The 14,310-nt window shown below is 59.3% G+C and overlaps 1 protein-coding gene across 2 annotated transcripts in view; it reads right to left on the bottom strand.

Annotated features, from left to right (window-relative positions):
* Positions 1-240: 240 nt before the first annotated feature.
* GRK5 (G protein-coupled receptor kinase 5) overlaps positions 241-14,310 on the bottom strand; it is a 209,264-nt gene continuing 195,194 nt past the window's right edge. For both annotated transcript variants that reach the window (XM_004751835.3, XM_004751834.3), the window contains 6 exons: positions 14,157-14,246; positions 12,624-12,832; positions 8,314-8,451; positions 7,410-7,547; positions 6,733-6,864; positions 241-4,733 (listed from right to left, as the gene is read on the bottom strand). In XM_004751835.3, the coding sequence (XP_004751892.1) occupies positions 4,635-4,733; positions 6,733-6,864; positions 7,410-7,547; positions 8,314-8,451; positions 12,624-12,832; positions 14,157-14,246 (806 nt within the window). In that variant the 3' untranslated portion in view covers positions 241-4,634. The remainder of the gene's footprint in view (positions 4,734-6,732; positions 6,865-7,409; positions 7,548-8,313; positions 8,452-12,623; positions 12,833-14,156; positions 14,247-14,310) is intronic.

The following is a 14,310-nucleotide window of genomic DNA, read 5'->3' on the forward strand; positions in this document are numbered from 1 at the left end:
TGGCTCAGGCAGTGGAGGTTTCTGGAAGGCAGGGAGACGGTCCTGGAGAGAGCCCCTGTGATGGGACCCCTGGGTTAGAGGTTTGGAGCTCAACTTTTCCCCCAGTGAACTCTCTCTCGTGGTCAGGGGGAGGTCCGGGGGGCTTCGGGTGGGGCCAAACCGTAAAAGGTTAAGCAGGACAGCAAGGGCTGACCTCCTGGGGAAAACAGCCGTGCGCAGACAGAAAGGCATGCAACGCTATTTTCATTAAGGAATTTATTTCTCTTAAAAAAAACAACAACAGTGGTTTGATCTAGATACAGCAGCACAGTGACCTATTAGACGGAACGTACAAAGATTCAGAGCAGCAGAACAAAAGCCGCTATCTTCAGGAATGACCTCCAAAATGGAACTATTTTCTTTCAGCATCAGTGTGAAAATTTCCCTGAAAAAAAAAAAAAAATAGAAACCTTTGGATACTAGGATTATTACTGTAACACTACCAACAGCCACTAAGCTCTTCTACTTGAGAACATTTGCTTTTGATCTATTACAAAAATGACTTATTGACGGACTGGAGAAAGACCTCTAGATTCTTCTTTTAGGAAGTGTCTTTCTGTCCTGGGGAGAGCTAGCTTTTCAAGTGTTTGGACCACTGTCCACAGCACGAGACCAGCGGAGAACCCGGCCCGCACAGAGCAGGCTCTAACAGGCACAGCCCGGTCTTCCAAAGCCCATGGGCGAGGGGCCTCTGGGGGCGAGGCTGCCCTGTCCTGGTCCCTTGTGACAGAAGTGAACTCTCTGCCGGTCAGGACTCAACTCTGTTGCTTCAGAATGCACCGCGAGGTCACACTCCTTCTCTTTCCAACAGAGGCTGTGAGGTGAGGATGTCCTGTCTCAGAGGGTGGGGCTGGGAGGGCAGGAGAGCCCGAGGTTGTCCTTGGACGGTGCAGGTGATCGCAGGGACCTGGGAGCATGCAGCAGCCCAAGAGGAGGGCCGATGTCCCCCAATTAGCCCTTCCTCTTCATCTAGGGTCAGGGGGAGGGTGGGAGCCTCCTGGTTGTCCGCGAGGCCGCCAGTCCCTTTGGCCCAGCCTGGGATGCCAGGCACAAGGAGGCAGTGGTGCTCCCTCCAAAGCGAGGTCTGGGTCAGCGGCTCACTTGGGAGGGTCAGTGGGAAGCCAATGCCCCGAGCCTTCCAGGAACGGACGGGGTGTAGAAGAGTGGCAAGGAGCTTCGATGGCGGGCCGGGCTCCTTGGGGGGCACGGAGACCTTGGCCACTTCAAGGGCATGACCTGCATGTCGTTGCGGCTCCCTGGGCTCGCGGGCAGCTGGCCGCAGCCGGTCGTGACTTTGATGCCAAGGCGGCGTCCACACGTGTCCCCAGAACGCCTGTGTCCTGGCAGGCTACTGTCAAGTGTGCATAAAACCCAGATACCCTGCTCTCTCCCACGCGGCTTGCCCCTCAAGACTGAGGATTTGCAAAGAGCAGCGCATTGCAGGGCCCGAGCCTCCTGGGGCCTCTTGAGACGCAGCGAAGCTCAGCAGCTATGCCCGTGAGCAGTTCTCGAAAGTTCACGGTTTAAAGAGTGATTTTCCCGGCCTAGAAGAGTCGAGAATGGGTGACATGGGATGGGGAGGCCTTCCCCGTGAAGGCAGGGCTCAGGCGTTGGTGATACTGTAGGTGATCTTATGGGAGTGCCCCCCCCCGGGGGGCTCTATAAACATTTGTCGTCATGGTGCTTGTGGCAGAGATCACCCCTGTCCCACTGGAGACAGCAGCTTGTCTCCTGAAAAGTGGAAGCAGAGATGTTTCTGTAGGGCCCTGCCTCTCCCCTCAAAGGCACAAGGTCAGCGAACATCCGGTGAGGGAAACGTCACACTTGGAGAAAGAGAGGCCCTTCTGTGAAGAGCTCAAATGCTGGGGAGAAAAAAAAAAGATCCATTCACTGCCCAAACATGCCTCATCCCAGACAAGAGGATAGGGAGAAAGGTGGGGTTTATTCGGTTGTTTTCCTGATTTAAAAATATCTTTTAAAAATGCAGCTGTAGGAGACAAGTTAGAGGAGAAGCTGGGGCAGGGGCAGGACCTTGGGAGTCTCGGGGACTGTGCACTTGGTGGAAAGGAGGCTGATTTTCAGGCATTGTTCTAAATAATGACTTCCCTTCTCTTGCAGGAAATGAAGGTCCAAAAGGAATGGGTCCAAAAGGAACGGGAGGGGACAGCGAGACGGTGGCTGCGGCACCCCAGCCTAGGGCATGTGCTGGGGACAGGCCGCAAAGGCAAAGGAAGACCCTTGTCATTTAAGAGGCCCACGGAGGCCTGTGCGTCAGCCTCGTTCCAGCTCCGGGATGCAGAAACACACGGAACAGTCTGATGTTTTCCTTCTTGCTCCTTGAGGATTCTGCGCTGCCGGCGGCCAGCGTGGGGCTCGGAGGCGTGAAGAGAGACGCTCCTCAACACCATTCGGTAAGCGCGCAGCTGCTGTGAGCCGGGCAAAAGGAAGGAGGGAGGGTGGGAGCTTGGGCTGGTGACCGTCCCAGGAAGATGACTGTCCCTTCCATCGAGAAAGGAGGGTCAGCAGGAGCTTGATCTTAAAATACTGGTCAAGGAGCTTTCCACTTTCTTGGCAAAAACAAGTATGGCTGTTTGCGTTTACCTCGTACGCAGTCCAGGAAAGGAAACAGAAGCAGCCTCGTGAGGCCAGAGCTGGTCTTGAAGAAACGAGTTCTGCACGTTGGAAGGATCCTCGGGGAGCCCAGCTGTTGTTTCTCTGCCGTGTGTTGGTCGAGTGACCTAAAACGGTCGGTCCCAAAGGCGGCCCCTCTCCGGCGGTGAGCTCCAGGCCCCAGTGGCCGCCCGAGGGAGGAGCACGGACACAGGACAGGAGGCTGCCACGCCGGCTACGCTCTCCTCCCTCAAAGCTCGTGCTCCAAGCTGCCCAGGTCACAGGAAGAAATCGTTTGGGGAGAGTTGCGTCCAAAGCCCCAGTGAAGCTAAGGCAGCAGTGCCCTTCCTTGAGAGTATGTTAGAATGTTCTGGAGTGTTTCTTAAAGATGCAGATTCCTGGGCCCTACTCCCAGAGAATCCATTCCATAGGTCTGGGGTGGAAGCCAGGAATCAGCATTTTGACCCGTGCAAGTAGCGCAGGACCCACACTGGGAGGAGCCCTGGCAATGGTGGGCAGCCGACACCTGCTCTGAGTGAGGCTGACTCGATTGCCATGGACTCAGCCAGGCAGGGGAGCAGGGGTGTCAACCACTCCCCCTCCGCTAGGGCAGGGGGGAGGTGACACTTTGTGGAGCCAACAGGCCAGTGGCTCCTTGGTGCTGGTTGGCCATGCTCCGAGGGCCTGGGGACTGCCCTCAGAAGACCCTGGTCTGGGAAGGCCACCCAGTCCTCCTGGGGGCTATTTGCGCCTGCAGTTTTGAGATGCCCTGTTAGAGCTTGCCGTTGTCTCACCTCTCCCAAGAAGGGACAGTGAGTGTGTCTTGGGCTTCTGTGGTACCCCGGCCCTCTCCTCAGCCACGCCACTGCTTGGAGAGCCAATCCCACCCATGCCTCCTAGGCCAGGGAATCTGTGGGGCCTTGGGATGCTCTCCAGACCCTGTGACCCTGTTAACGCTGAAGGAATGCACTTGAAGTCCCTGGGCAAGCCTCCCTCCCCTCTACGGACTCATTCAACAGGACCCCCCGACCCCCTCTCACTGATGCCTCCCTGGGCCACGGGATTCAGGAGAGCTGGGGTTCCCTGACTACTCCTTGTCATCGAGATGCATCCCTTTAAAAATGGAATAAAACAAAAATCCCCAAAAGCAAGCATCTTGAGAACATACAGGTTGTAGCCATCAGAACCTGTTTGAAAGAAAGAGGCCCAGCTCTGTGCGCCTTCCAGAAGGAAGAGGAGGCCAAGGCCGGAGAAACACAGGCACCGTGTGCCTCTAAAGGAAACATGAGCATTGGCCCCAGGTGACTCCAGAGACCCCATGGGGAACACTCTGATGGGGCCGAAGTCCCCAGTGTGTCTGGAGCACCTAATTCGGGTTGTTCTAAGCCAACAGCATGGTGACATCAACGTGAAGGAAAGGCTACAGAGATGGATACAACCAATCCTTTAAAGGTGGAATGTGAATCATTTTCTACATTTAATAAAAACATTTCTCATTTGAGGCTCTGGAAGTCTTGAGTCACATTTTTTTTTGGTAACCCCTCCCCGCCCCCCACCCTGCCCACTCTAAAATGTCTTAAAACACATGGCTTAACAGTGGCTGCACAGAAAATATACACCCTCCGAGTCTGACTTTCATTTAAATACAAATATACAAAATGTAAACTGAGACGATAGAGAAATTTACAAAACTTTTCTTTAAAAATAATAAAGACAAAATTCAGTTCTAGGTATGACGCTATCGAACTACGTGCAAGTTGTCGTATCCGGCTGGATTTCTATTGCAATGTTCCACGTCGGCTTGAGGGCCACCTCTGGAGACAGACCTGAGTGGAAATCTCTTTGAGAAACCTGGAGGCTCTGCGTCGAGGAGGTGGGCGGCCTCCTTCCCCGGCTCCTGGAGAGCTCCCCCCGTCCACCAGTTCTGCTTCTAAGGACAAGGGTCTAGGCTGGTCCCACCGCGGACTTCAAGGCCAGAGCTCCAACTAGCTGCTTCCGGTGGAGTTTGAACTGACATGGTTTGAATTTATGTGGTGGTTAAAACTGGTCTTGGGATTGGGTGAACTCTTGGAATTGTTTTGATGCTGGAGGAAAGAGCGGGTGGTGGAGGAGAGAGAGAGAGAGAGAGAGAGAGTCAGTCCTGGTGGATGCACCGGGGCCTCTGAATCTGAAAACAGGGTCACGGTCAGGAGCTGCTGCCTTGTGCCTTCTTCCACTACAGACTCAAAGCCAGGGGCCACTCCTTGGGGCGGGGGACAGCTATGGGATTAAGAGGACCCCAAGGCAGAGAGAGGGCGGCCCCTCCTAGAATATCTATGGGTTCATTACTGTAGACCCAGGGTCTGAAACCTGTCGCTTAGCTGCGTGACCTTGAGCAAGATCCTCAATCTCTTGGCTGCCTTGCGTGCCCCGTGGGATACGAGGTGCTTCTGTACAGGGCGGGTGGAGTGTGACAGGAGGCAGGGCACAGAGAGGGCTCAGTGAGCGCCGGACCCAAGAACCAGGAGCTGCGGGTTCTTACAGCCCTCCTGCTGGCCCCGGGTGCTGACCTTTCAGGAGGGCCCACAGACGATGGGGCGGGTGAGCACGGCGCCACCCAAGTGGCAGGAAGTGGCGGGGCCAGATCTGAACCCCGGGTCTGTGAGTCTCGGCAGCAAGTACGTGGTAGGGACCCAGCCGTGTGGAAGGGGACAGTCCTTTCTTTGGGGAGCTTCAATTTTACTCGGTGGAAGCATTCACAAGTTATATTTTTATAGTCTACCGACAGGAGTCTGTTTCGGAATGGGATGTGAAACTCACATGATGCTTTCAGATCAAACCCCAAACTTGCCCTCAGTCTGCCTTTTCTCTCCATGTGCCGATCCGTGCTCCCTGCCATTATCCCCAGATCCTTCATATGGGCTTACTAGCCGTGTGACCTTGGGCAAGTTCCTTGACCCTCCTCAGCCTCAGTTTCCCTATCTGTGAAGTGGGGTAAAGGGAGCCCATCCTGGGCTCGTGCTGCACTAGGACGCTCAAAGGGCAGGATCCCGGTCTGGCTTGCCGGTGCATCTCAGACCCTAAGGAAACAGCCTTGCACGCAGGGGCACTCGCTCCATACTGGCTGATCGACTGGACGGCTGAATTAAGGCCCAGGCTTTTGTGGAGAGTAAGAGAAGCCCTCAGAAAGCACTCGGTGCAGAGGGAGGTCCACAGCAGAGCACCAGCAACAGTCACCCCCAACCTCTATCAGGCTGGGGGCCTGGGGACCCGAGCGGTACTGCCTCTCCTCCTTCACCATCTTGGGGAGAGGGTCGGCTCCTTGGGGGTTGGAGTCAGGGCCAGATTGGGGGGTGTGTGTAAATAATGGAGACTCCCAGCCAGTTGGATGGACACAGTGGGGCCAAGCCTTCTGCAAGGCCCAGGCCAGGAGGGGGGCGCTGTTCTGGCCGCCTTGGGCAAGGGGGATGAGGTGAGGGCCTCAGTGGGCTCTCACAGGCCTGCGGGGACATTTCTTCCATCTGGCCTACGCGGAACCCTCAATCCAGGGACAGGCTCTGAGGAAGAATGCCTTTTCCTAAGGGCAAAGTCTCCTGGGGCTGCCAGCTGGAGGCCACAGTGTCCACCTTGGGGGTCCTGTTGCAGGAGCCATGAGGTTCTGCAGGGACCTCCTCTCTGAGACCCGTTCTGCCTTCCCATTGTCACGTGCCATTGTCACCTACAGAACTTGAGTCTTTACAAGGGCCGGAGAGGGCAGCAGTTCTCCGTTGGGGAGAATTCGCTCCCAGAGGACATGGGGCCAGGTCTGGAGACATTGGGGACAGTCGGGTTGGGGGGAGGTTACTGATGCCTGGTGGGCACAGGCCACGGAGGCAGCCCCCACAACGAGAACATACCCTGGTCATCCGCAGTGCCGAGGCCCAGGCCCCGCGGTGAGCGGTGAGCTTTGGGCTGGCCCTGCCCCTTCCACCGCGCAGATCCCCTCACTGGGCGGGGCCCCACACGTAGGGAGCAGGCCACCGGTCCAGTGTCAGGGAGGTACCTGGGCCCAGGCTGTCCAGGGCCCGACGCAGGCCAGCCGGGCGCGGAGGGGGCGACTCTCACCTGACGCTTGAAGATTCTCTGGAGCAGCCCTTTCTTCGGCGGCTCTGGAGGGTGGCTTCTGTTCAGGTCCGCTGAGAGGGTACCGTTGGGTCCAAACACGTTCAACTCCTTAAAGCACTCGGTTTCTATCATCTGGGGAAGCAGGGGCAGGGCGCGTGAGGGGCCCCGTTAGTCACCGGGGCTGGGCGAGAGTCCCAGCGACCGCCACTGGCCCTGAGGCTGCGCCCAATAGGCCCTCCACCTGCCCCGCGTCCTTCAGGGGCCCGGGTCCAGACCGCTCCCCGCCTGCCACGACCTGTGCCCCGTCGGCCTCCCCCAGCTGCCTCCACCGACGGGGGTGTCTCACCGTCCAGCCGCCAAACCCACGCCTCATCTCCCTCTTCACCCCCCTCCAAGCCCAGGTCACCCACGTGCTCTGCGCCCTGCCCCTTGTCGGGTCCCCTGCCCTCCCCTGCCCCACGACGTCCATCCCGTGGAAGCACACGGGCTTCCCTCCGCTCCAGCCCCAGTCCCTGTTCTCTCTCCAGCCAGACCTCCCACGCCAGTCAGCTGGGCAGCCACGTCCGTCCCGCCTCCTCTCCCTCTTCCGAAGCCCACGCCACCGGCGCCGTGGTCGGGCCTTGTCCTCCCGGCCCAGTGGCCCCCTGCAGGGTGCTGACGGCCACCACCCCGCTCACCTCACTCTGCCATGGGATGGGCACGGAGCCCGTGGAGAACTTGGAGTAGAAGTCATCGTCCGTGTGGTCCAGGTTGACGCCCTTCACGGTGGAGAACTGCTCGATGTCCAGCACGTCCTTGCAGTACACGGCGCGGGGCTGCGGGCAGAGCGCTCGCTTAGTCACACCTGGTGGCCCCAGCCTCGGGTTCTGAGGCGGGGCCGGGGGGTGCCTTTCCGGGGACTGTGCTGCTCTCACAGATCTGCCAAGGGGCTCCTTCCTGCTGTCACCCGCATGCCGGCTGCTGGTCACCCCTCTCTCCAGACGGTGACGGAACACGGCCTCTGACCTCACATTCTTCCGCACCTCCGGGGATGCCCACTCCCCCAGCAGACTGTTTCCCCGGAGCCCACAGGCTCAGGATTTCCAAGCATCTCCATGGGAATGAGGGCAGCCACAGCTGGGGCCTCTGGCCCATCCTCCACAGACAGAAGGGATGCCAGGGGCTCAGGGCCACAGAGCCACGTGGCCCAGGGAGGACCTCCCGCCCTTCGCACACCGCTGGGCACCTGGGCTCTATGGCTGGACAGTCCTGGCCTGGGCTCCCAGCTGTGGTGCTTGGAAACTCTGGGAAAGTCACACACCCCCTTGTAGGCCTCAGTCTCCTCACCTGCAAAGTGGGGACAATAGACACACACACACACACACACACACAGACACACACACGCACCTATGCGTGCGGCTGACGGCAGTGCCTGCCACGGAGCCGGGCCCCAGAAGCGCGAGCTGCCGCGGGTACAGCACACATACCCGCCATCCTCCCACGCCCCCTGGCCCTGTCCTCCTGGAGCTCAAGGATTCACGCAGTCAAGGTCGTGAGTGGGTGCACAGGCTCAGCCGAGGCTTGGGGTGGGAGGCTACTCACGTCTGGGATGAAGGGAGGGTCCAACATCCCGGCTTCTAAGCGCTTGAAATTCATGTTCCTGAAGAAGGGGTGTCTCTTGACCTCCGAAGCCCCCTCCTCCTGGCAGCCCAATCTCTGCTTTGCATCCTTGGTGAGCAGCTGTGACAAGAGAGCCCGGAGAGGGTCATGCCTGGTGGGCCTTTCCTCCTGCTGAAGGCCACAAGGAGCTTGGGGCTTCGAGCACTGTGGCCATGTCTCTCACGAGTGTTCCCCCTCCAGGCTCTGCAGTGCCCACATCACCCCAGGCACCCAGGGTGGTCTCACACTGGTGCTGGGCTCGGGTGCCTGGGGCCTGCGGGGCAGCAGGAGTCGCGTCCGCTCTCGCCAAGGTGGCATGCCCGTCTCTGCAGGCCTCCCTTGCTCGTTTACTCAACTCCTAAGTACTCTGCAGACGTGTTCCTGGTTGGCGCACACCACTGCGCCGAGAGGGAGGAGGGGCACCGATCAGGACCGTACAGGGACGACACCACGGCGGCAGGGGAACACAACCTGGCGGCCAGTTTGGTGGGGGGGGGGGGCTGGCTGGAGGCTTCCCAGGGAAAGGGTGTTTGCAACAGGCTTCCCAGAGTGGGGGGTGGGGAAGGCATCAGGGGAGGGTCTGTGCTAGCAAGGGCAGGGCGGGCCTGTGAGTCTGGGTGAAGGACGAGAACGTGGGGACAGCTCAGGGCGAAGGGGGGGCTGGGCGCGGGCTGGGGGCGGGCTGGGGAGGCTGCGGGAGGGTCCTGAAGGCCAGGTCAGGAGGGTTTTGATCTGGAGGTAGTGGGGAGACGGACAGTCAGGATGGAAGTGTCCTCGTCAGAACCCAGAGGTGGGAAGGTTCCTAGGAGAGGAGGAGGCTGCAGAAGCAACCAGCCAGGCCCCAGGCCTAAAGGTGTGAATGAGGCCGGGAGGCTGGCAGGAGTGAAGGGGGTGCTGGGGGTGCTGGGAAAGGGGTAAGATGGGGCCGGCTGTGAAGCCGGGGGACCACCACCGACCAGCAGGCATCCAGTGGTCAGGTGACCCCACCTGTGCTTCTCTCTTCCCTGCCTCACTGAGCACGGCGCCTGTATGCTGTTGGAAACCCCTGCTTGCTTTGAGACTGAAATCAAGGCGGACGGCCTGCACCCCAGAGGGGGTCCAGCCCTTCCTCCTCCAGGACCCCGGCACCCGCTGTGTGCTTTCTGTCCACACGCACTTGCTGCCCGCCGTGTGGGCTGGGCCGTGGTGGACAGCCAGTGCGCAGGTGGGCCTCCCGGGGCTCGTGGTCCAGAGGGAGAGACTTGCAAGAACCATTCCCCGGCCCCCCACTCCCCTTCAAACAAAGGAGTCAAAGGTGGCAGGAGGGCAAGCACTAGGTCACAGCCTAGAAAGGACGGAGCCCTGAGAGCTGCTGTCAGCGGTGGTCCAGCGACCCCCCACCCCCACCCCAGGCCGGTTCTGCCCAGAGAGTGGTGGCTCGAGGCCTCAGCCTCTCTTCGCCAGGCTTTCTTCCTTTCCACAAAGGCTCCAGGAATCAGCTCTGCTGGGCCAGGCTCCTCCTTGTTCTGAGCAATCCCAAAGAGGCGAGTCTCCTTGGGAAGAGGCTGGACCTCCCAGCCGTAGACCCCAGAGCCCGCACGGGCCAGGCAGAAGACACAAATAAGGACACTAAAGGCCAAGTGGGCGGGCTGGGCTGTGCCAAGCTACGCAGCAGTTCCTGCTAGGGCCCAGGGCTGAAATCCAAGCTTTTATGTGAAATCTCTCCAGTTTTAAATCTTGGCAACGAACCCACTATTCACCTCTTTCTACAACACCACACAGGCTGAACATCCACCAACACGCTGCCCGTTTGCAACTCTGGTATCAAGTGGACACCGGGAGAAGCAAGTGGGAGAGGTGGGGGGAGCTGGGCGAGTGGCACAGGCAGGGCGGGCTTCCTGGAGGAGGAGAAGGGGTAAGCTGGGAGGCCGGTGAGGCTGAGATGGCTGAAGGGCCAGTGCTGGGACTCAGCAGGGACCTACAGGAGGTCTGGGCCTAGGGACTGGACCAAGGGCCAGGGCAGTGACACGCATGAATTTCTGGACATCAGGGGCAATGGAAAGGATCTTGTGGCTGCCAAGATGGAATGGGGGAAGGAGCTGGCGGCCAGGGACCAGCTTCCTTGTGGTCTGTGGGAGTAGCCTTCTCAGACAGGCTGGGCTGGAGCTGCCAGAGTCTGGAAACTGGTCCATGCACCCCGAGCCTTCATGGTTTCCTCAGAGTCAGGCCCTGTCCTGAGCTGGCACCTCCTGGAGGGGACAGGGCCACCCTAGCTGCCAGACAGGCTGTGGAGAGGGGTGCCGGAAGCCCAAGGCTAGAATCCTAAGACCTGATGGGAATTTGGAATAAGAGGAAGCAAGGCCAGGGGCCCTTGTCTGTTCTTCCAGCGGAGAAAGATGAGGGGACACTGGTTTGACACTTGACACCCATGGGCCAAGGTTGGTCCAGAGCCTCAGGCTCAGCTCACCGCCTTTCCCTTGGTGGCCACCAGGGGGCAGCAGAGGGCCAGCAGTGCCCCTGGTCCTGGAGCCCCAAAGCTGGGCACCAAGGGCGATGACAGCGGGCAGGGAGGGGCCCTCCAAGTCTCTGCCCTCTATGTCATGTCTCATGTCCTGCTGCCGCTGCTCTGCTTCTCTGAATCCCCAACCCTGACCTGGGACATGGTGATGCTCTGACCATGGCTGATGACTTTCTTCTTCCCTCCTCCCAGTCTGGTCCCACTGGATAGACACCTTGCCTCCATAACCAAGTATTATTGGCAGCCCCAACCCCAGTTTTCAAACACCCTTAGGACCCCGAAATTCCACCTACCTGACTTCTGCCTCACTCCTCCTGTCTCCCTCCCCGACTCCGGCTGCTGTGACTCCCTGGATTTCTGGGAGCCCTGCGCGTGCGGGCAGGTGCAGCCAGCCCCTGGCCCTGTGGTTTGGGTGGCTGTCTGCATGCACACGCGCCATCCCTCCTTAGTCTCCCACACACCTAAGTGGCAGATCTAGACTCCTCTCCTTTGGAAGTGGTCCAACGGTAGCTCTTGCCCCAAAGCCTTCTTCCCGCGGCTCTGACATCAGACCGAAGCCGGTAGGAGGAAGTGGTCAAACAGCAGATAGACGGCCCCAGGAGAGGTGCCTCCTCAGGGCAGGGAGCTATGGCCCATAGTTCTGGGCCACTAACAGGGCAGCCTTGGTTTTTCTGGAAGCAGAAGCTTTGCTGCATTAATCAGCTCCTCAGGCCTGTTCTCTATACTCCAGCTTTGTGGTTTATGTCCATGAGTCAGAGAGGAGGCAGGGAGGGCAGCCTCCAGCCTCAGCCCTGCTCATCTGCTGTTCCAGGGGCAGCAGTGCCCCAGGGAGAGGAAGTCCATGGGCTCATGGGTCCCCGGAGCTCAGGCCCCTACTGTCCCCATGACACCAGCACTGGGGGGGCAGTGGCCTGCGGTGGGGGTACAGCACACCGGGCCCGGCATCAGAGGGAGGAGGACCCCAAGTGGACGCAGGCAGAAGTTGGGAGCCTGAGAGCCAGGCGAGAATGGAATATGGCCACCCAGCCCCAACCCCCAAAGCCTCTGGCCAGGGGTGGGCCCACCCGGGCTGAGGGGAAGAGCAGCAGGCCAGGGGTGCGCTCACTGCCAGCTTCGCTTCTGACGGCTCCTATCACTGCTTCCTCTAACCAGCTTCCCGGGCCCTGCTATCTGGCCCTGACTGCCCAGCCTGTCTAAACATCTCTCCCCACCTGCGCCCTCCCTGTGGATGGTCAAATCCCACTACCCATAGATTCCTGTCGTATGGGACCTAAGCCAGTGTGACCAGCATTCCAAGTAGTGGAAGGAAAACTCTGTCGTAAGATGAAAAAGACTGAAAACCCCACCACCTCACCACCTGTGCTGCACCTACTGGCCTTAGCCAGTGCCCAGGGACCCAGAGTTTGAGGCTGTAGGGGGCCAAGGTCAAGGGTAAGGGATACCCCAAGATACCTTTGTGTCTTGGGGAACTGGCTGCAATCACCTCCCTTCTCCTCCGTGATGATTTCCCCCAACAAAGCTGGATGGAGGGTGTCTTATGCAGTCCCCCTCAGTCCCCTGCCCTTGTCATGGAGTCTTCCTGCGACAACCTCGGTCCACAACGAGGACTGCTCGCTCCTCTGGCCTGGGGGCTTCCTGACTTGTGTGTCCTGACCCTGCCTGCTTCAGCCCTGTTTGCTGCTCTCGGCTGGGGCAGGAGGGGAGAGGCTACTAGACACCCGGCCCAGGGGGAGCGACTGGCTCACCAGGAGCTCACCATTTTGCAGATGGACTTGGCCTCCTCTGAGAACTTTTGGGAGTACACCTCCTCTGTCTCCAGGACCCGGCGGTCCACTTCCTCCCGCTTCACCTTCTCTTTGCGGCCCCGGAATGGCGACTGGCCCTCGATCATCTCGTAGATGAGGCAGCCCAGACCCCAGTAGTCAGGGCTCAGGCCGTATCTCTGGTTGTTCAGGACCTCTGGAGCTGTGGGCAGAGGAGAGGAGCCAGGAGGGGTAAGAGACAGCGGGTGGCAGGACAGAGCTGGGGCACAAGGGGCCAGGGCTGCCAGGCACACTGACGGAGCCTCAGCTGTCCTGCACCCAGCAGTGATGGTGCTGCTCACAGAAGGCCTGAAGCTTCATGGCAGGGACATGCTTGCCCCTGCTGACTCCTACTCGCCAACGGCCATAAACACCACCTCCCCCAGGGAGCCTGCCCTGACTGCTCTCCTCAGTGCTCCTGAAAGGCTCAGACTGTGGCTTTAGAAGCCTGACAGCAGACGGAAATGTCCCTCCCTCGAGAATCTGAGCTTCCTTATTCACTGCTGTGTCCCAGCAAGGGGTGTGACACCTGACACGGAGTAGGTGCCACAGCCATATTTATTTCTAGAAACGAGGGTGTGTCCACCCAAAGTAAAGATGATTTTAAGTTTACCCGGAATTAAAACTGCCTCTCGCTATGGCTTCCCTACTACTTCGATGAAAATATTCTAGATTAACCATCCAAGTGTGAAAAAGATAAGCTTCATGTCATCAGGCAGCTCTCAGACATTGAGAGGCAAAAGCCTGTGAGCCCGTGAGCGTATACCAGAGGCCCTGTGGGAGGCCACAGGCAATGCCCCATGCATTGGGAGACAGACACAGGTGTCCACAAACACCGACTGCTGTGTCACCCGTCCAACCATCCACCCATCCATCAGCAGCGGCATGGGGGTGCTCACCGCTGCGTATATGGCGGTACACCCCCCACAGGCTCCCAGATGACCATGCGCAGGAGGCAGCCCAGGGATGTCCTTCACTGGGAGGGGGGATTCCAGAGGACCAGAGGGAGCTCGGGTCTCTTCCTGTAGCCCTCAGGACGATGGTCCGGGAGTAAGTGTGCGAGGTGAGGGGCTTGGGGCAGGGCAGGGAGCCTAAGGCTGGTCTCTACTTAGCATCTTGCTTAGTGACATGGCACATGGTGCACTCCTTTCTGGGCCTTTCTGAGTGACTCCCTTCCTCTCAGAGCCTCTCTGAGAGTCTGCCTGCCAGCTCACCAGCCCCCCACCTTGAGCTCAGCCTCCCTTGAGCGGCACAGTATGCCAGCACTGACCTCTGACATGGAGAGCGGTTTGGCTTTGAGGCACAGGCAGGGCTGGGGTGAGGGGTTCAGAGAGCTCAGTTCAGGAAGGCTGAACCCTCGGCCCCAACACAACCCCTCCCTGGCTAGGACCTCCCACTGCCCACTGTGCCTCTACTGCTGCTCAGAGTTGCACAAAGAGGCTGGCGGCCCAAGCGGTGGGCTTGGGAGGGGCCACACCCACACTTACCCATGTAGCCGACGGTGCCCACGCGGCCACGGATCAGGTCTCCCTCAGGGATCTTCACAGCCAGGCCCAGGTCCGAGATCCGGATGTGGCCTGAGTGAGGAGAGCAGCGTCAGCAGGTGCCTGGGGTGGCTGTGTGGACCGCTCTGGGCAGGGC

The sequence above is a fragment of the Mustela putorius genome, unplaced genomic scaffold (genome assembly GCF_011764305.1).
Source record: "Mustela putorius furo isolate JIRA1106 unplaced genomic scaffold, ASM1176430v1.1 tig00003909_pilon_pilon_pilon, whole genome shotgun sequence".
Lineage (NCBI taxonomy): Eukaryota > Metazoa > Chordata > Mammalia > Carnivora > Mustelidae > Mustela > Mustela putorius.